The sequence below is a fragment of the Acomys russatus genome, chromosome 8 (assembly GCF_903995435.1).
Source record: "Acomys russatus chromosome 8, mAcoRus1.1, whole genome shotgun sequence".
Classification (NCBI taxonomy): domain Eukaryota; kingdom Metazoa; phylum Chordata; class Mammalia; order Rodentia; family Muridae; genus Acomys; species Acomys russatus.
The window spans coordinates 20,943,770-20,965,060 of NC_067144.1; the positions used below are offsets into that span (position 1 = coordinate 20,943,770).

General features: G+C 42.0%; 1 protein-coding gene across 1 annotated transcript in view; it reads left to right on the forward strand.

The window, feature by feature from the left end:
- The window catches only part of Polq (DNA polymerase theta), a 79,434-nt gene that overhangs the window by 21,027 nt on the left and 37,116 nt on the right, over positions 1-21,291 (forward strand). Inside the window, exons 10-15 of the mRNA XM_051149887.1 lie at positions 12,171-12,307; positions 13,508-13,712; positions 13,905-14,047; positions 16,360-16,553; positions 17,389-17,513; positions 19,398-19,641. Of these exons, the coding sequence (XP_051005844.1) occupies positions 12,171-12,307; positions 13,508-13,712; positions 13,905-14,047; positions 16,360-16,553; positions 17,389-17,513; positions 19,398-19,641 (1,048 nt within the window). The remainder of the gene's footprint in view (positions 1-12,170; positions 12,308-13,507; positions 13,713-13,904; positions 14,048-16,359; positions 16,554-17,388; positions 17,514-19,397; positions 19,642-21,291) is intronic.

The window sequence follows — 21,291 nt, forward strand, 5'->3', positions numbered from 1 at the left end:
ACTGGGAGCCAAACTCAGTTCCTCTGAAGAACGAGTCCTCTCACCCACTGAGGCGTCTAACCAGGCTTCCACATTGCATTTTGAGACAGGGCGTCTAACTGAACCTGGAGTTTGTCATTTCTCCAGCAAGCCCCCAGGATCCATCTCTGCCCCCCCAATGCTGGGGCTACAGATGCAAGCCAGCATGCCTGGCTTTTATGTGGTGCTGGTGGTATGCACTCAGGTCTCATGTAGCCACTGGTCCACCCCCTAGTCTCTCACAGCTACCTTGTAGTGTGTAATCTCAAGTCAAGCAGGCTGCTAAGAGCTAAGAAGTACTCTGCTTTTGGTCTCTAAATTGGCACAACTGCTAACCTTGCACTGGCAAGTAATGGATTATCAGCAATACAAACACATGTTTTGACTTAAGCAATGAAGTAGTTTCTGAGTTAAATATAAAAAAAGAAGCAAAAATTACTTCGTATCTTCTTATTTAGTGTGTCACTAGTTGCTAAATGGTAGTGAGTGGTCACCACTCTTAAGGTGGTGGGACCCGGGAGAATGGATCCTAAAAGTGAAGAGCACGAAAGCCTCATGCAGCAGCCAGCTTTATTCAGAGCATCAGGGTTTATACTCTGAAGGTTAAGAGGGTCACCTGAGTAAAGTGAACAATCACAAGGACAAGCTCATGGCAAAAACACGTTTTCCCACAGAAGCACATAAACAAGTAACTGAAGCCATTGTAATGAGCAATCTGATGTAAATTTAGTCCTATCCACTACACTTGAGGGCGGCACAAAAGCATAATCTAAGAGTAATTCCGTGTTTTGGAGAAACTGACGTTACAAGACTGCTGTTGTTTTCTTAGAGTTTTCTCACAAGCAGTCAGAATTCTTCTCTTACAACTCCATTCTTGGACTGTATTCTTTGAGTCAGGACATCCCATTGATGGTTTCTCTAGTGTATGCTTTGGCTTTTTTTAAATTGTAAAGCTTACATAAAACAAAGAAGACTAATTAAAGCTGATAATAAGCACTCCAGCCAGGGAAGCAGATGCCCAAAATTGACCACATTCTTGGACACAATTTAAATCCCAACAGATACAAGAAAATCGAAATAACCCCCTGCATTCTATCCAGCCACTACAGATTAAGATCAACAGCAGAAACAACAGAAAGCCTACAAACTCATGGAAACTGAACAACTCTCTACTGAATGAAAAATGGGTCAAGACAGAAATTAAAACTTTCTGGAAGTGAATGAAAATGAATACATAATATACCTAAACTTACAGAACACAATGAAAGTGGTTCTAAGAGGCAAGCTAAATGCCTACATAAACACAACAAAACAAAATTTCAAAAAACCTGCATAGATCTTATACTATTAATTTAACAGCACAACTGAAAGCTCTAGAGAGAAAAAAGAAGAAATCACACTCCCAAATTTTAGACAGCAAGAAATAATCAAACACAGGGCTGAAACCAATAAAAGAGGAACAAACAATAAAAAGAGTCAATGAAATAAAGAGTTAATTCTTTGTGAAAATTAGTAAGATTGATAAATCCTACCCAAATTTACTGAAAAATGGAGCGAGAATATCCATATCCACAAAATTAGAAATGCTGGAGGTATTACCACCCCCAAAAAGCTATAGTATTAACAATAGCATAGTATTGTCACAAAAACAGACATGTTGATCAATGGAATTAAATTGAAGACTCACACATAAATCCACACATCTATGGATATCTGATTTTTGATAAAGAATCCAGAAATACACACTGAAAAAAAGAATCTTCAACAAATGATGCTGGTCAAATTGGATGGCTGCATGTAGAAGAATCCAAAAAGATCCATACTTATCAGTACCCTCTCATAAAGCACAGATACATTAAAACCGATAAAAGAGGAAGTGGGGAATATCCTTCAACTCATTGGCCTAGAAAAAGGCTTTCTGAACAGAATACCATTAGCACAGACACTAAGATCAATAATTAATAAATGGGACCTCATGAAATTGAAAAGCTTGTGCAAGGCAAAGAACACTGTCAATAGGACAAGGTCACAGCCTACAGAATGGGAGAAGATTTTTACCAACTATACATTTGGTGGAGGGCTAATATCCAAATACACAAAGAACTCAAATCAAAATAAGCCAGATACCAAGAAAACAAACCAGCTAAAACATGGGATACATATTTAAACAGAATTCTCAAAAGAGGAAATTAAAACAGCTGAGAAACACTTGAAATGTTCAATATCCTTAGCCATAAGGGAAATGAAAATCAAACCTGTTTTGAGATTTTTATCTTATACCCATTAAAATTGCTAAGATCAATAAAGCAAATGACAGCTCATGTCGGTGAGTATGTGGAATAAGGGGTGAACACTCATCCATTGATGTATAAATGCAAAGTTGTATAGGCACCATGGAAATCAATGTGGCGGTTCCTCAGAAAGTTGGGAATGAATCTACCTCAGGATCCAGCTATACCACTGTTGGGCATATACCCAAAGGATGCTTTACGTAGATACCTACCCAACCATGTTTATTGATGCTCTATTCATAATAACCAGAAATTAGAAACAATTTAGATGTCTCCCAGCAAAAGAATGGATAAGGAAAATGTGGTACATTTACACAACAGAATGTTACGCAGCCTTTACAAAAAATAAAATCAGGAAATTCACAGGTAAATAAGTGAAACTAGAAAAAAAAATCTTGAGTGAAGTATTCCAGACCCAGAAAGACAAAAATGGTGTCTTATATATGGATATCTGCTGTTAAGTCAGTGATAACTACATATAATCCATAGAACCACAGAGGTTAGGTATATAACTGGGGGGGGGGGGCAGACAGATCTTGTTAGGAAAGGAAAATAGAGTAGATAGTTATGTGTTAGAAGACCATGCTATTAAGGCCCCACTTTACCATGTCTGGATAGTTCTCTTAGCTTGCCTCAAAATGGAGGATTCCCTTCCTTAGCGGGGCTCTCTGTTTGACCTTCTCTGGAGAGTCTCTAGGCACAGATGCCTGACCTTGCTTAGAGGGTGACCTTGCACAGAGCCTCTTGCCAGCACTCTGTGACTTAGTACAGAGTCCTGCCCCTTCCCCCTGCCCATATGATAATTAGGTACTGTGTTCTGACCAATCAGCCCTTTGCACTTGTAACCCTAAGAACTCTGTATACCTCACCACTGAAGCAGTAAAATGAGCTCCTTTCTGAGGCTGACTCCCAGAAGTCCTGTCCATCTTACAGCCTTCTGAATGCCATTTGTCACTTCTGCTCCCTTTGTCCTCATGGGCTAGTGGTCAATACCTCCCCCTCCCACCCATTGCCCCCCCCCCCCCAAGGAAGGACCACAGTTATGAATGGGTTGGGGCGTGTTGAATAGAAGGATCAGGTGGGGAGGAGAGGAGAGGGAGACAAGGCTGGGAATACAGGGGGAGGGGAGACAGCTAAAATTTAGGGCCATTTAAGTGGTAGAATAGAAACTTAATACAGCAGAAGCTTCCTAAAACATACATATATGAAAGCAGTCTTCATGAAATCACCAAATAATGAGGGTGACAGAGCCTCACTTGGCCAGCTCTTGTCACCAAAGCCAGCTTCCTGTGCTGGGGTTGGGTTACATTTAATTGAGCTGTGGGCCTAATGTGTCCCAGAGGAATTCCTAAACAACCAAGGATGTTGCCAAGGTTGCTCGCCACAAACTGACAGTAAGGCTCCAGTGCTGAAGACAACCCCTACACAACGCATTGAACGTGAAGAAGTGAAACTGGTACCTACATAAAGCTTTCACCGTCATGTTCCTCAGACATGGTACAGGTCAGCACTCGGCACACGTACCAAAACAGAAATGTAAACACTACCCCAACCACAAACCCTTTGATCTACCTGCCATTGATTGTCCTTCCTACAGAATATGCTAGGGCAATGGTAATAAAAGCCCTTAATGGGATGTTTTCATCAGACCTGTCCCCTGACACATCAGGGAGAACCAGAGGGAATGGAGGACACCAAAAAACCGAGACCCTCTAAATCAACATGAGCAAAGCTCATGTGAACTCAGAGACTGAAGACAGATGCCCAGGGCCAGATGCACCAGGTCCTCCGCATACGTATTGTGTCTTCTAGTTTAGTGGTTTTATGGGATTACTGAGTTTGCTAACAAGTGGGTCTCTCATTCTTGTGCCTTCTTTTGGTTTGTCTTGTTCAATTCCAATAGGTACGATTTTATTTTATTTTTATTATTATCCCTTAAAAGGCTGTCTGTTTTCTGATGAGAGACATAAAGGGAGTGGATCCGAATGGGAGAGGAATTTGAGGAGTTTCAGGTTCAAATTCTGTCAGACAACAGCCAGCATTTCTCAGGAAGCTGGTTCCTGCCACCAGAGGAGCCATTTTCTTATCACTGGTAGAAAGGACAAATGTCTATCTGTGGCACCTAATGTATACCAAAGAGCAGGCTGGTCTCCTGGCTCCCCCAGCATCCAAATACTTGATACACATGTCAGGAGTCCATGCTGTTATCCTAGCATACCCTAAACTTGTCTAGTTCATGGGCTCCCCTCACCTCAGCTTCTCATGTGACCCCGCTGTTTTGGCCATGCTCTTTCTCCTGCCCCCTCTTGTACTCTTCTCTGGGTCCTTTGTCTTGCGCTCTCTCAATCTCCTTTGCGTGCACTCTCTGTCTTCACCTTCTGCTCTCGCCTCCTCCAGGCTGCTGGCCATGTTCAGTCTACTGCTCTCTCTGCTCTGGGCTCCTCCAGATGCCTCTGAACATTCCGTCCCTCTGTCTACAGGAACTGTACCATGGAGTGGTCTAACCCCTTTATATGTCTTGTTATGTAGACTATAGAAACCCTCAGTTTATATAGAAAGGAACTGTGAGTACAGGGAGGGGAAACTAGTCAGGATATATTATGTGAAAAAAACTATATTTAATAAAGGGGAAAATACATTACTCAAATATAGACACAGTTTAGACAACTTTGAATTGTAGCATGAATTTGAAATATGTAAGTAGTTTTCATTATTCTCAGGCATGATTGCTATCAAATACATATGTGGTGTAAATTATTTTATTTTTTTAAATAAAAAATTTTCATTCAGTAAAAATAAAGCTCATAATAAGTTCGATTACACACAACTTTATACTTTTATTTCCCCACCCAATCATTTTAATGTCAAAACATATAATTTTATAATTTTTATCCTTAGACAATATTTTGGTTACACATATCTTAATAGACTTGCCTGTTGTCATACTAGAGATATAATCACTTCATATAATGCCACTTTTGTATAAAATATTTTGAATATGATTCTCTATTAGACTATTGGTTTTTGAACTTTCCTATATTTTGTTATTAACTAATATTCACATGACTTAAAGAGGACTGTTAGGTAATTCTTGTGAGGCAGTCCTCATAATGATGAATTCCTTTAGCTTTTGTTTGTCTGGGAAAGTTTTCTATTTCTTCTTCATTTCTGAAGAACAGCTTAGCTGGGTAAAGTGTACTTGGTCAGGTATGTCCTGCCCTTTCTGGCCTATGGGGTTCCTGCTGAAAACTTGCTTATTTTTTTTCTGAGCTTCCCTTATGTATATATATTTCTTAATGCTTACTGCCTTTAGAATGTTTTCTTTGCCTTTGAATTTTTTTAAAGTATCATTATTTATTTTATATGTATAAGTATTTTGCCTACATGATGTCTATGTGACGCATGTGTGTCTAGTGCCCTCAGAGGTCAGAAGAGCGTCTTCAATCCCCTGGAGCTGGATGGTTTTGAGCTGCCATATTGGTACTGGAATAAAACCCAGGTTCTCTTGTGCTCTTAGCTGCTGAGCCACCTCTCAGGCTGGTTTCTGAGTTTTGATATTATACGTCCTGGTGAGCCCTTAAGGCTGCGCTAGCATTGTTCTCTGGTTTGGTTACATTTTCAGCCGTTATGTCTTTAAATATGTTTCTACTCCTTACTCATCACTTTCTACGTTAGCTTTTGTTATGCAAAAGTGAGTCTTGACTGTAAGTGTTTCAGGTTCATGTCAGTCAGTCTTGGGGTACGCTGGCTCTTCGTCTGCCTGAGTGGCTGCTGAGACACACTTGGCACTCTGCAGCTGGGTCCTGTGCTTTTCATCCTTGCAATTCCTATTTTTATTGTTTCTATTCTTTGTTAAACTTTTTCCTTTGTTTATATCTTGTTTTCCAAATTTCATTTCATTTTAATGTTCTTATATTTCATAAGACATCTTTGAGACGATTACATGCAACCTTTATCTGTTCTTTCTCAGCTCCCTGCTTCTCAGGGTCCATCACTGGAATTTTGTTGGTATATTTTGAAGTCGTATGGGTTCCTAATTCTTTGCCATCTTGTGTCATTGAATTGGTTACCATGCATGTATAGAGTGGCCACTTCTGGTTTCCATGGCTATTGCTTGGCAGGAATAGGCCCTTATTGCTAGTCTAGCCGGGGAATCTGAGTGCTGCAATTGGTAATGGCGGGGCCCACTGGGCCCATTTTTGCTTCATATAATTAGGTTGCTGACTTCAGTCAGATTTTAAGTGGGGCTACTGCCTAGGTTCTATTGTTAGAGCTGATTTGGCTGAACTATGAAATCAGACAGAGTTACTGGTTGTCTGTTGCAATCACCTTTAAAATACACCTTAGGGTATGTTTCCTCCTGATCATCATTTGAGATCTTCACTGGGGTCTGTGCTGGCTAGTTTTATGTCAGCTTGACATACGCTAACGTTATCCAAATGAAAGGAACCTCAATAGAGAAAATGCCTTTATAAGATTAGACTATAGGCAAGCCTGTAAGGCATTTTCTTAATTAGTGATTGATAGGAGAGGGCCCAGCCTATTGTGGGTGGTGCTATCCCTGGGCTGGTGGTCCTGGGTGTTATAATAAAGCAGGCTGAGCAAGCCATGAGGAGCAGCAAGTCAGTAAGCAGCACTCTTCCATGGCCTCTGCAACAGCTCCTGCTTCCAGGTTCCTGCCCTGTTTGAATTCCTGTCCTGACTTCCTTCCACATGAAAGTGTATGCCACATAAACCCTTTCCTCCCCAAGTTGTTTTTATTCATGGTGTTTCATCACAGCAATAGAATCTCTAACTAAGACAAGTTGGTACCAGGAGAGTGGTGAATGGCAGTGACAAACCTAATTATGTTTTGGGAGGGCTGTGGAAGGACTGTGGAACTTTTGGGGTAGAAGAATGTTGATAGCTCAGTGGGCTGTTCTGTAGGAGCTTGGAAGATAAATATGTTGACTGCAGTGCTTTCAGAGGGAGATAAAAACTCTACTGAGCACTGTGTGTGAAGAATCTGTGGAGTTTGGTCAGCTAGAACAGAAGAACTGGCTGTGACTAACAAGAGACCAGAAATGCTAAAGTGACTTTGCTGGGACAATGGTTGCTGGTCCTCTGGGGCTGGAGCATCAGCTGAGACTAAGAAGAGACAAGAGCCGTTGAGGTGAAGTCTTCTGGAAAGTGGTTCCTGAGAGTCAGTTTACAGATACTGTGTTCCAGAGGCAGCCAAGGCTGTACCTTGTGCTGGCAGCTGAACTTGGTAGTGTAAGAGCCACCCAGGTGGTACTGGTTTGAAGGTGCGAAGAGGTCATGGAGAGCAGCTGAAGCTTGGCACTGTGTGGCAAGGTTAGAGTCCCCAAGGAGAGCCCGGGGGAGGCTATTGGTGAAAGTGCAGCCTAGTTGCAGCAGAAGATTCCAGCGTTTTTGGAGATAACAGCATCATGGCATGACCACCAAGAATAGCAGCAACAGTGGAGTGGAGCCAGCCAGAGCCTAGAAGACAGAGTCGGAGAAGTGACCCAAGCCCTTGGTGGAGCCTAGAAGATCGTGAGCTGAACCTAGACATTGGATACTGAGTTATTTACAGTTGGTTTTGCTTTGCTTTGCTTGTGACTGTGCCCTGGTTCCTCCTCCTTGAAGTAAGAAAGTTTTACGTTTATTTTTTATTTTTTTTACAGGATCCCATAGTTCACAGATGTTGACTTTTAAAAGACTTTCAATTTTAAAGAGATTGAAATTTTCAGTATTTGAATTTTTAAAGACTGTGGGACTTTTAAAAATTGGAATGTTTATAGTGTAATGCTGCTATTAATGTGTTTATAGTGTAATGCTGCTATTAATGTGTGATCTTTGGGAAGAACAAAAAAGGGAAGGTTTTACTGTGATGCGTTTTTGTGTCAAGTTCAGAAGGGGTCAACAGTTTTATGTTAACTTGACACAAGCTAGAGTTATCTGAAAGAAGGGAAACTCAATTGAGAAAATACTTCTATAAAGTCTGGCTGTAGGGCTTTTTTAAAATTAGTGATTGGTGGGAAGGGTCTGCTCCATTGTGGGTGGTGCCATCCCTAGTCCGGAGTTCCTGGGTTCTATAAGAAAACAGTTAAGCATGCCAGTAAGCAGCACTCCTCCATGGCCTGCCTCCAGGTTCCTGTCCTGACTTTCTTCAGTGATGGACTATGATGTGAAAGTGTAAGCTAAATAAACCCTTTCTTCCCTCACTTGATTTTGGTCATAATTTTTCATCAGAGCAATAGAAACTCCAACTAGTTCAGGATCTTTAGGCTGGGACCTAGTGTTAGATGGACCTGCTACTCAGGGTGAATGGGTCAAGCAAGGTCCAGAGCTCAGTGGAAATTCAGAGTTGTGATTGGTTCCCTGCCTAGGTAGGCTCGTGGAGTATTGTTTTGTTTTGTTTTTTAGTTTTTTAGGAGCTATTTTATCTCTGCTTTTGTGCTACAGTTGACTAAACACTGCTACACTTGCAGCACAAACAAGGTCCTAACAATGGGAAGGTAATTGTCAATGGCAAGATCTTTGATCTTAAAATGAATAAAATTTACAGCAATTGTGATCTGATAAATTGATTATGAGAAAGGATCACCCACAATCAGAGCTGGCAGTACTTGATTTTGCACAAAATGATTACACAGCATTTTGTGAGAAAAACTTAGTAAATAGTACAATCAGGTAAGTGGGTTTCCAGAGTGGTATTAATGGAAGTTTGTTAGCTTTTGTTAGGTACTCAGACATTCCCATAATAGAAGGAGTCCTGAAACAGAAAAATGTACTTCTGAGTTAGTAACAAAATGTAAGTAAGTGACAAAATGATTTGTAAAATATTGATAATGCCTACATCAAAGGTTTAGAGATTTTTCTACAGAAATCATTTACATGTAACTATTATTTTTAAAATTATCTGTATTATCTGTAGGTCTCGCTAGTGATCAACAAGACACAGACATTTGTTATATTTTAAAATAGCCTTAGTTAACCTGGGGCAGAGCAGATATCAATCTTCTAAACTACTTTCCATAGTAGGGCCTCAGGCATGGGATCCCTGTCTCAGTCCCATGCCATCTGCTTCTAATAACTTCTATCAAGCTACCTCCCATCCATAGTCCCAAATACTTGCTAATGTTCTTCATCTGGGCCAGATTCTCCATCCATGCCACCCATGTGCTTCTCCTCCATCTAATCCATGGCAGCCTTCCTCTCTTCCCTTCAGGTCTCTCCCCTTTCTCCTCTTGGCAGTCCTTCTTCCCAGAATTCTTCTCCTAGCCCCACCTATCTCCTTTGCCCTGCCCAGGTGGGATGGCTTTTTATTAAGCAAAAGGTAAGTCACAGGGCATTAAGCAGTAATTAGCATCAAAATACATCAGATTATCTTCCAACATGTAACATTTATAAAAGACAGGGGTGCAAATTAATAGTCACAAAATAATATAGTTGCCAAACTACTACTACTCAAATGAATAAAAGACTAGAATCTAGAAACAACCTAGATGTCCCTCAACTGGAGTGGATAAAGAAACTATGGTACATTTACACAATGGATTACTATTCAGCTATTAAAAAAAAAAAGGAAATCTTGAAATTTGCAGGCAAATGGATGGAACTGGAAAAGATCATCCTGAGTGAGGTAACCCAGATCCAGAAAGACATGCATGGTATATACTCACTCAAAAGTGGATATTAGCCATATAATGTAGGATAACCACAGTATATCACAGACTGAAACATCAACCAAGGACCATGTATGATGTGGACCTAGACCCTCTGCTCAGATGTAGTAGCACAGTCTCCTTGTGGGTCCTCCATGTGGAGAGTAGGGACTACTTCAGACATGCATTTTGGCCACCGAACTTAGATCACTTCCCCCCTGGCAGGTCGGTCTTGCCAGGCTACAGAGGATGAGGTTACAGGTAGTATAGATGAGACCTGATAGGCTGATGTCAGATTTTAGGGGAGGAGGGCTCCCCCTTCTGAGGACTAAGGGAGGGAGGGAAGAGGGGATGAGAGAGGGATGGGGTATCGGGAGGGAATGAGGGATGTGAAGAATTTAAACTGCAGAACAAGCAGGTAACTTATATTGCTAATCCCATTATACATGCAGTGGTTTTTGAGCCTGAGCTTAGCACTGTAAACTCTAGCATCTGCCAGGACTGGTCCTGCTCTTTGCTAAATTTGCTGTGGTGTTTCTTCCCTTTGGGGTCTTAGGTTGAGCTTTGAGGGTAAGGCCTGAGGCTTAGGCACTAGGGATCCAGGTGAATTAGAACCTCCCATCACTTCTTGAGTAATTTGCTTAGTTTTGTGCATGGACCGTGTTGTTGGCTGGTACTTCTTGCTGGGCACCACTGCAGCAGGTGCATAGAGCTCCCACTGAGGTCCCATGCTGGTCACTGTGACCTGTGCCCCCTTGTTTTGTTTCTGTGGCCCCAGATGACTAGCTGCTGTTACCCTCTGTTTTCATACTGCCTTGAGCCTGGAGTGAGCTTCTTGATAAGTGTTTCAGGCCAGTAGTGAACTATATGTCTGCCTCTAGTTGAGTTTTCTTTTTAGAGAAACCCTGAGCCTTCTGTGTAACTATCCTTATTTACAGTAAAGAAATGAATGACTTAAAGTGGTAGTATTTCTCTTAGCTTCTCTTGTAGTTTTTATTAGCTGTTGCTTATGATGATTTTCAGGCACATTCCCAAACTCTGTGAGGCTTTTACAAAGCTCTGAAGGTCTTACAAAGGAATACGAGTCAGGGTAGCGTGGATAATGAAGCCTGGGGACTCTTACTGTACCATCTTGCTGAAAGCTTGGTGTGTGTGTATGTGTGTGTGTCTGTCTGTCTGTCTGTCTGTGTCTGTCTGTCTGTCTATTTTTTTGAGACAGGGTTTCTTTGTTTAGCCCTGGTTGTCCTTGAACTCACTCTGTAGTCCAGGCTGGCCTTGAACTCAAAGATCTGTATGTCTCTGCTGTGATGAAAGGTGTGTGTCACCTGCCTTGTTTTGCTTTTATTATCATGACCTTTTGCAATCTTGTTTTGTGTTGCTTATTATGTGTATGGCTCCTTGCTGTGGAGGTCAGAGGGCATCTTAGGGAGTTGATGATCCCCTTCCACCCTATGGGTCCTGGGGATCACACCCAGGTTGTTGGGCTTGGCAGCACCCTCAGCTCTGAGTCCTTGCAGTCCTCTTCAGATAGTCAGAGACTAGCTAATGTGGACTCCCTTCATTTTATCCTCTCTAGGATTTTACTTGGGCAGTGATTTTCAGAGAATCATCATCTGTCCTTTCTCTCGTCCGAATACTTAGATCACCACCATAGTGCTGCGTTTCTTTTTTTATAACGTGAGAACATTGCACACGTATACTTCATTTTACTTTCTTTACAAGATGTTTATCTTGTGTTTCTTGGATTCAGTTGAAAAATGGTTTCTTACCTTACTAGTTTTTAAAGTGTCTTTTAAAACTGGTGAAATAGTTTTTCTTTCTTTTTTATGTAGCTAGTATTTACATTTGCATTTTACTTTGCAGTTTTCAAAGTTCTTGTAATAATTACGTAGCTATTTAATGATGCATTAGCCAGTTTGGGAATCAGACAAATAAGACTTATCCTAAGTATTGCCATTTTGTTTTCAGGCTCCATTTTGATCATAAGGTGAAATTAAGTTCAAGTTCCCAGGCTCTAGGGGAGCTTTCCAGCTAGCTAATTTCCGCCTTACTCTTCTTTTGTTCCCATGAAGGAACAAATGATTCTGATTGATGAAAACTTGTGACTGTAACTTGGCACAGATATTTGTAGTCTTCAAGCTTAAAATCTCTAACATTCTGGCTGGGAGAGGGTGTCACAGTTCATCTTCCAAGTCTGTGGTTTTGGTTGTAGGTGAAAGTATCCTAGTTTGTAAGAACTCTGAGAAATCCAAGGGCATCGCTCTGCTTCGAGGATCTCTGGAGCCCGTGCGCAGCTGCTTGCAGAGGCGGGGAGAAGTCACAGCTAGCATGATACGAGCTATTCTGGAGGTAGGAGTTCAGGAAATCATGGCTTGCTCTTCTATGCCCATCAGAAATTGAATATGTCAAAATCAGAGTAGAATTTTATTCTTTTAAGAACAAGATTGTTATGTTTATAGCCTTCCCAAGTATGAATCTGTTTCTTGCATATATTTAAACTTACACACATACATGTTCTTCAGGCTCTGCTAAATAAGTTGGTAAATAAATTCTGATTTATGTATACATATACACATATATACACATGTATAGGTTGTTTGTACACACACACGCACACACACACACACGCACACACGCACGCACACACGCACGCACACACGCACACGCGCACACGCACACACGCACGCACGCGCACACGCACGCGCACACACACGCACACGCACACACGCACACACGCATGCACACACACACACACACACACACACACACACATATATATATGTAGTTATTTTGGAGTTTAACATAGCTACTACCACATCAATCTCTTTCAAAACAAAGAACCAAATGACACGTAGCTCTTTTTAACTTTTTCTTTTGGTGGTGTAGGGAATTGGAATCAGTGTTGTTTATGCTGTGTGTGCACACTACTCCTGAGCTGTAACTGTGGCTCATCTTTTTACTTTATATATAGCCTTTATTGCATTTTGAGTTTAAAGAAAAGATGACAAAATGAACCCTAGTTCTTCTATTATGAAAATACGTGTGGACGTTAAAATCAAATCAAGTTATAAAAAACCCCGAAGCCTACTGTAGGCCTGGACCTGCGGTGCGTGCTTCTGATCCTAGCATGCTGGAGGCTGAGCCCAAGACAGCACACACTAAACACTAACTTCATATTTGTCTGCCCTTCCTTCCCATCCTTCTGAATGGGAGGTACTCATGAGTAGCCTTTCTACAGGTCTATGTGTCCTGGAGGAAGGAGCAAAGACTGATTAGATGCATGACTGTGTGCCATCGCTACCTCCTTTACATATACAGCTAGTTCCCTTCCTTCTTGTTTTCAAGAAAATATCTCACTTTCAAGGAAAAGGTTATGTTGTCAGTAGGTATCATCCGTATTTGTAATGTGTGATGACAAAAGATCTAATAAACTGTATCTGCATAAAGACTGAAGATATTGTGAGAGAATAAAGTCATTTCATTTACTTGATGTCCTGAGGCTCTATACATCTTATAAAAATTACAGAACTTTCAAACATTTCCTCTCAGATAATTGTTGGTGGAGTGGCAAGTACATCACAAGATATGCAGACGTATGCCGCCTGCACGTTCTTGGCTGCTGGTGTAAAGGAGGGGAAGCAAGGAATTCAGAGAAATGAAGACGATGTTCATCTTGGGGCAATTGATGCCTGTGTGACGTGGCTGTTAGAAAATGAGTTCATCCAGGTGGCAGAGCCCAGTGACGGTGCAGGAGGTGAGTTCAAGCCCAGGCACAGGCACAAGTGCTTACTGATTATATTGTATTCACTTTTTAAACTTTTGCTCAGAAATTTCCACATGTTAGCTAAGACTCTGCTTATTGATTGCTTAGAGCCCTTGATGTGTGGTAGAGAAGGGCAGTGCTGCCTGTCGGTTCTAACCTTGACGCCTGTACTCCTCGCTCCAGGAAAGGTGTACCAGCCAACACATCTTGGGTCAGCTACTCTTTCTTCTTCGCTTTCCCCAGCTGATACCCTAGATATTTTTGCTGACCTCCAAAGAGCAATGAAAGGCTTTGTTTTAGAGAATGACCTTCACATCGTCTACCTGGTAAGTTCTATTTAAAAGCAAAGCTATTCGCTTATCTACTGAGAGGTTCTCGCTGTGTAGCCAAGGCTAGCCTGGAATGCTTGATCCTCTTGGCTCTAGCTACTGAATATTGAGATGTGTTTTGCCAGGCTCTCAGGAGGAATTTTAAATGGGCCTTCATGACTTTTGTTGTAGCTGTGACAAAATCCCCTGAGAGAAGAACTGAAGGAAGGTTTTGTTTGATCTCACAGTTCATCATGATAGGGGAGGTACAGATGGAAGGAAGGCTGAGGCACCTAGCCTCATTGCATCATACTCTCTTAGTAAGGGTTTATTGCTGTCTTAGTCAGTGTTCTACTGCTGTGAAGAGACACCGTGACCACAGCAACTCTTATAAAGGAAAACATTTAACTGCGGCTGCCTTACAGTTGAGAGGTTTAGTACATATTATCATGATGGTGGGAAACATGGCAGGATGCAGGCAGATGTAGGGCTGAAGAAGTTGCTGAGAGCTCTACATCTTGATCTGCAGACAGCAGGAAGTGAACCGGCTTGGGCTTCTGAGACCTCAAAGCCCACCCCTACAGTCAACAGTGACACACTTCCTCCAAAAAGTATGTCCACTTCAACAAGGCTGTACTTCCTAATGGTGGCACCCCCATGAGCCAGGCATTCAAATGCATGAGTTTATGCGGCCACTCCTATTCAGACCACCACACATGGCCAGGACGTAGAGCTTAGCTTCCTTTCTCCCCAGCCCATGGAAGGGTTTCATTCATAATTCAAGTGGGTTTTCCCAACTCAGTCTAATGTAGGTACCCTCATAAGCATGTCCGGAGGCCTGGCCCTTGTGAGTCTCGAGCATGGGAGGTTGGCAGTATCAATTATCACAGGGACTTTGCATTAGACCATCCTCTACACCTGTAGTAACCATTTTGATGTGTTTCAATATCAAGTTCTTTAGCAAGAACCTAACCAGAAATGTTTGTCACAGATGTATATACTTTGATGAGCAAATGAAGGGAAAAAAACATTAAAATTGTCATTAGAATGAGGACTTATCAGGAATGCCTTCAATAAAATACAGTGTGTGCAAAGGGTCAATGTCAAGACAGTGTCTTTATTTCTCCTTTTGCAAACACAACACATGGATAGTAACAGGCTCAGTGTTAGGTGCCTCCTAATGTGACTGGAAAGCATCTGAGAGCGGTGTCATCAGTGTCTGCTGTGGCTTAGCAATGTCACGCGCATTATGCTGCAGCCATGAGCGTGAGCTCCAGATCCAGACTGTTTGAATTCAACTTCTGGCTTCAGCACAGTAGCAGTCGTTGTGTGTATGCCCTGTTCTTGCTCAAATGGTGCCATGCCTTCTTTCACCCTTCCCTTGCCTCCTTTCATCTCTCTCTTCCCTCCCCCTTTTCTCTCTTTTATTCTTTACTCCTGCCTTTACCTCTCACCCCAATTCCTTCTTTCTTTTGTTCCTAAATGTCTTTTTTTTTTTTTTTTAAACCCAGGCTAGCCTCAAATTTTGTAGGTTTACTAGGTTGGCTTGAAACTTACCAGGCTGGTCTCAAACTTTGTATCCAGTGTCTCGGCTGCCTAATTGCATTACAGACATGCACCCTTTTATTCCTTTAAGCTTGTGTCTTGTTTGTTTGTTTTCATTGCTCTGTCCACATTTATAATGATCTGTCTTTGAGGTCTTTTCATGTTCTAACATCTGGATGCTTTTGTCCATCTTTCGTTGCTTCCACCCTCCTCCTTCCAGTGCTTAGGACACTTGTCTATTTCTCCTTTGTCTCATGGCTCTCTTGTCAAATATTTAGGTAATATGGCAACTTTGAGTGTTGATTTCCCCCCTCTCTTATCTCTTCCTTCCGTTTTACCAATTTTTTCTTTGAATTACACGAAATGATTAAGATAATACCTTGTGTCAGAGCTACTTGGGCTGAAATGTCTATGATCAAAGACTTGCATCCCATGAAATCCAGTTTGTGTGGTTAACCGTCAGTCTCCCCTCGCCCATGACCTCTCTGCTTTCTCTCTTACCCTCTGCCTGTGTCTATTCCGTCAGTGAGTTACTTATGAGTAAATGTTCCCTTACAAGTGGGTTATTATCACAGATGTTCTCCGTGTCCTGAGGCCATTGTCTTTGCTATGAAGTTTACATTTATAATTTTGTGGCTTATGTGGTATAATGGGTTTGTTTGGTTTTGTCCAGTGCTAAGGCTTGAGTGCATGGCCTTGCACATGCCAGGCAAGGGTTTTACCACTGAACTCCACACAGCTCACCGTTGAGCAATTACTCAAACTAAAACAATGATTCTCCTTAGGTTACACCTGTGTTTGAAGATTGGATTGGTATTGACTGGTATCGATTTTTCTGTTTATGGGAAAAATTACCAGCTTCTATGAAAAGAGTGGCAGAACTGGTTGGAGTGGAGGAAGGGTTTTTGGCTCGATGTGTGAAAGGAAAAGTAGTAGCCAGAACTGAGAGGCAGCATCGGCAAATGGCCATCCATAAAAGGTAAGCATCAAGGAGCCTCTAGCACTCATCAGTGGTGGGCTCACATACATATCCACTTTACTAAGCCACTTTGATGACAACAATATGAACATTTTGGCTAACTATGGTGAAATTCTTAAAGTTTTCCTATTTATTTAATTTTCTGACTTTTTAATTTTTCTTGCAACTTGTAACTTAGTAGTCATTATGCCTGCGGGTCTTAAAGATGACATTTAATTACTTTTCTTTCTTGAGTCAGAGCTTCCATTCATGCTGGTTTTATCTGGAATTGTCCTCTGTAGCACCCTCATAAGTAACCTTTTACCAGCTAGAAGGTGCTAAGACATTCACATGGGAAACTGTATAACATGTTAAGCTTTATAATGCAGTAAAGTTGCTAAGAGTGGATGGTCTACATCATAGTTGAGTACAGATTTATAAGGCTCTTGGATTATTTGTGCTATCTTGCATTTCAAATCAAGGCTGGATTTTATAACTAATACTGTCACTTGACTCAATTGTATTCATTTTATAGCCGTGTATCAAATCTACTTAGATGTATTTGTGCCATCCCATTTCTTAAACCAAGTATTATTTCTTGAAATCAGATAATAACACTGAAAGTGGGGTCTTTTTGTTATAGGGATGTTAGTTCTTAGCTGTGGGTAAGGATGTAAGGCTACTGTGAACACGTGATCTGAGTCTTTGCCCACTAGCCCTGTTTCTTTTGTTGTTCCCCCAGAGGGTGATGAGCTCTCCGTTGCCTTTCTGGTCTGCAGTTGTTTACAGCATTGTGTTACACTTTCATAGTAGCTATAAGTGATCTCTTTCAACACTTGCGATGATTTCCGTTTAGGTTTTTCACAAGCCTCGTGTTACTGGATTTAATCAGTGAAATTCCCTTAAAGGAAATTAATCAGAAGTATGGATGTAATCGTGGACAGATTCAGTCTTTGCAGCAGTCAGCCGCTGTGTATGCAGGTCAGTTAGACAAAGTGTTTCATGTCTGTCTAAGATTCCATGGTTTAAGGTTGCTAAGAGCCCTTTTTCTTGAGCAGGGTGTCATTGTGTAGCTCTGGCTGGCCCAGAGCTCCCTATGGAGACCAGATTGTTTTCAAATCCAGTGATCCACTTGCCTCTGCCTTCTGAGTACTAGAATTAAAGGTGTGTACCACCATGCCTGCCAAGATTACTCCCAGCACTTGCTGTGAGTTTGAGGCCAGCCTGGTCTACAAAGTGAGTCCAGGACAGCAAAGGTTACACAGAGAAACCCTGTCTCAAAAAACCAACCAACCAAAAACAAAACAAAACAGAACAAAACAAAACTTCTATTTATTTAAGTCTCTCTGAAATTGCCACAATTTGGATCAAAACAGATGCTTAGACTCACAGCCAAACATAAGGCAGAGCACAGGGAGCCTTGTAGAAGAGTGGGGCGGGGAAGGGTAGAAGGACCTGGAGGGGACAGGAACTCCAAAAGAAGACTAACAGCCAACTCACCTGGGCCCAGGGGGCTTGCAGAGCCTGAAGCACCAACCAAAGATCATGTATGGACTGGACCTAGGCCCCATACACATATGTACAAGATGGGCAGCTTGGTCTTCGTGTGGGTCCCCTAGTAAGGGGAGCAGGAGATGTCTCTGATAGAGACTGTGTAGCATGCTTTTTAATCACTTCCCCCTGGTGGGGCTGCCTTGCAAGGCCACCAAGGAAGAAGACGTGCTCAGTCCTGATGTGACTTGGTGTGCTGGGGTGGGTTGTAGGGAGAAGCTCCCTTTTTCTGAGGAAGGGGTAGGGGGTAGGGGTAAAAGGGAGGGAGAGTGGGGTGTAGGGTGAGGAGGGAGGGGCCTATGATTAAGATGTAAAATGAGTGAGTAATGTATGAATAGTGAATGAATGAATGAAGGAATGAATGACAACAACAAAAGAAATTGCTGCAGTTTTGGAGTCCCAGCATCATCATCAGATATCACGCCTCTCCACAGAGAGCCATCATCAGGCTGTCTCACTCATACTCCCCTCCTGCTCCTTAGCAACCTGCTGACTGTACATCTTTCCTCTGTTTCCCCCTTTATAAGGAGAAACAAAGTTCTCAGTGCAATCCCCTTTTCTTGTGACTGATTAATAGATTTTGAGGAAGAGGCTGCAGAAGAAGAGATTTGTGGACTCTCATCTGACTGATGTAAATACCATGCTTTAGAAGGCACTCTTAGTTACACAAGCAGGTTGATTCTGCATTTGATTTTAGTAAGGACTCTTGGGAAGGAGATGCAGGACTACTAAAGAGTTGTGCCTTTCTGTGTAAGAGGCTTCCTTGTGAATGTGTGTGCACTTGTGGATGCTGTGTAGAAGGTGGGGGCAGAGGGTAGGGTGAAGGGAAGGACTCAGTGAATACTGAGGCTTAATGGAGCAGCGACTTGCTCCAGGGCTGGTACTTCCCTCTGTGATCTCTGTCTAAATAGGCTGGGTATGTGGAAGGGTAGCCTTTCTTTAAAGAAAATAGTAACCAGAATGTCACTCTGCCATTCTCTCAGAGTTTGAATTTTTAAATCATTTGTCCAGGAAGGAGTCCTTCATCTGCTTTATTAGAGTTCTCTTTTCCTTAAAAAAAGAAAAATGGAACAGAAAGGAAAAAGAAAAAGGGGAAAATAAGGTAGTGAGAGGAGTGGACTAGAATGGGGCTTTTGTTGTTTGTGTGCTGTGTGTGCCTCTGCATGCAAACATAAGTTCAAATTAGGACTGAATGAGATGGGCCCTGGGAGAGGCTTATTGTGGAGCATGACGTCCAGAGTTCAGATCCTCAGCACCTCAGACAAAGCGGGCCACAGTAAAAGCAGTTCTTAACAAATACTCTGACTGTTCTAGGAATGATCACAGTGTTTTCCAACCGCCTGGGCTGGCACAACATGGAACTACTACTCTCCCAGTTTCAGAAGCGTCTTACGTTTGGCATCCAGAGGGAGCTGTGCGACCTGATCCGGGTGTCCTTGCTCAACGCCCAGAGAGCCAGGTGCCTGTACGCCTCTGGCTTTCTCACCGTGGCCGACCTTGCCCGAGCTGACGCTGTGGAGGTGGAGGCAGTTCTGAAGAATGCCCTGCCTTTCAAAAGGTAGCCAAGTCGTGTTTGTCTCAGGCCTATTAGACGGCAGCTGACCAACCATTAAATAATAGATAATATGTTAAATATTTAAAAATACTTTCCTTATTGAGAATCTTTGGGCATACTCGGTGTGTCAGAAAGCATGACTACCTTTTTCTCTTGAGGATTACTTCGCATGATTGGAAAGGCATTTGTAAAATGGTGGTGTGTCTGTCCTTCCTCAGGCTGAGCATGAGTAAGGCACCGGTGCTCCCTGCTGTGGTAAATTTGATTCCCACAACCTCTCCAGGGCTCATCCACTCAGTGTACTCCTCTTAAATGTTCTCTGAAACACTGGACCCTCACCACAGTGTGTGAGGAGAGGATTCCTTGTTTGTGTGTGGAGGGGCCTGACCAGCATCTAATCAGGGAATAACTTAATTGCTTTCTTTTTGAACACATTCCAAAGTGAAAAGATCAGGCAGAGCTGACAGCTCTTTACTTTCATTCACTAACAGTTTTACTTTGGGGAACATTAAAAATGTATTCTAAGTCAGAACACCCACCCCATTTCCAGTTCAGTTTCCTCCCTTCCACTCGTGTTAGGCCTGACTCTTGGACTGAAACTTTTAACAAGTGTGGGAAGGGATGGGGTGTGGCCTTTTACAATCCTCTTGGCTTTGCATATCTCCTACTTTTACTTTTTAGTAATTTTAAGGTCTGAGGTGGGATGACATGTATAAAGGAAGAGAATTGTTTTGAATGGCGCTTGTTTCCATAGTTCTTAGGTGTTAAATGCTGTCCTGTGTCTACATTGTGGCTCTTTCTCACGAGGGACAGTTTTGTGGTATTTTAGGGTGCATGGCTTTTTATTGCATACTTACTAATGGTTAAAAAAAAAATCACAAAGTTTTCTGTATCCAAAGCAGTGTGCATTCTGCAGAGGGTGAAGATATTAAGGTGGTAGAACCTGTGCCTTTGTGTTGAAACTGACTTTCATTGCTGAGGGATTACCAGAGACTCATCCTCTACTGAGATTCTTTGAGGAATGCTTTGCTTATAAAAATTGCTAGACACTTAAAACGGTCCTTCTCTGATCTTAAGACAAGGTCTTGCTACTATAGACAAGACCTTGTTATGTTGCCCAGGCTGGCCTTGAACTTGAGAGCCTCTGCCTCAGCCTCCTGAACTGTGGGACGAGGCACCACACTAGCTTCTGTATTTCCTCTCACCCATCCTTGCTGCTTTGCATTGTGTGTTGTCACGGGAAGTTGAATGGGAGCCAGAGTCCTTTATCTTGTGAGTCATTTGATATTTTTCTAGTAGGACTTGGTATTTTTTTCATATCTTTGAAGTTTAAGGCTTTGTTAACCATGTTATCTATTTCATGTAATGAATTACTTTTAAAAAGTGATTTCAGAATAACTTTAAGTATATATTGGTATTACTGTATCTGCAAATAATAGATTTAGGAGTCTTTCGTGGTGGTTCTGGTTTGGGGTTTCTCATAGGTTTTAGCTAAGTTTTTGGCTTGACCTTAGTCTTCCAGAGGCTTGGCTGAGCCTTCTACCCACATGATTCCTGCACATACTTGGCGGTGGGCTGCCTAATGTGTGCCATACGTTCACTCCATAGGATTTCTTGCCACAGTTTACCTCACCTGGCAGGAATGATGCAAGA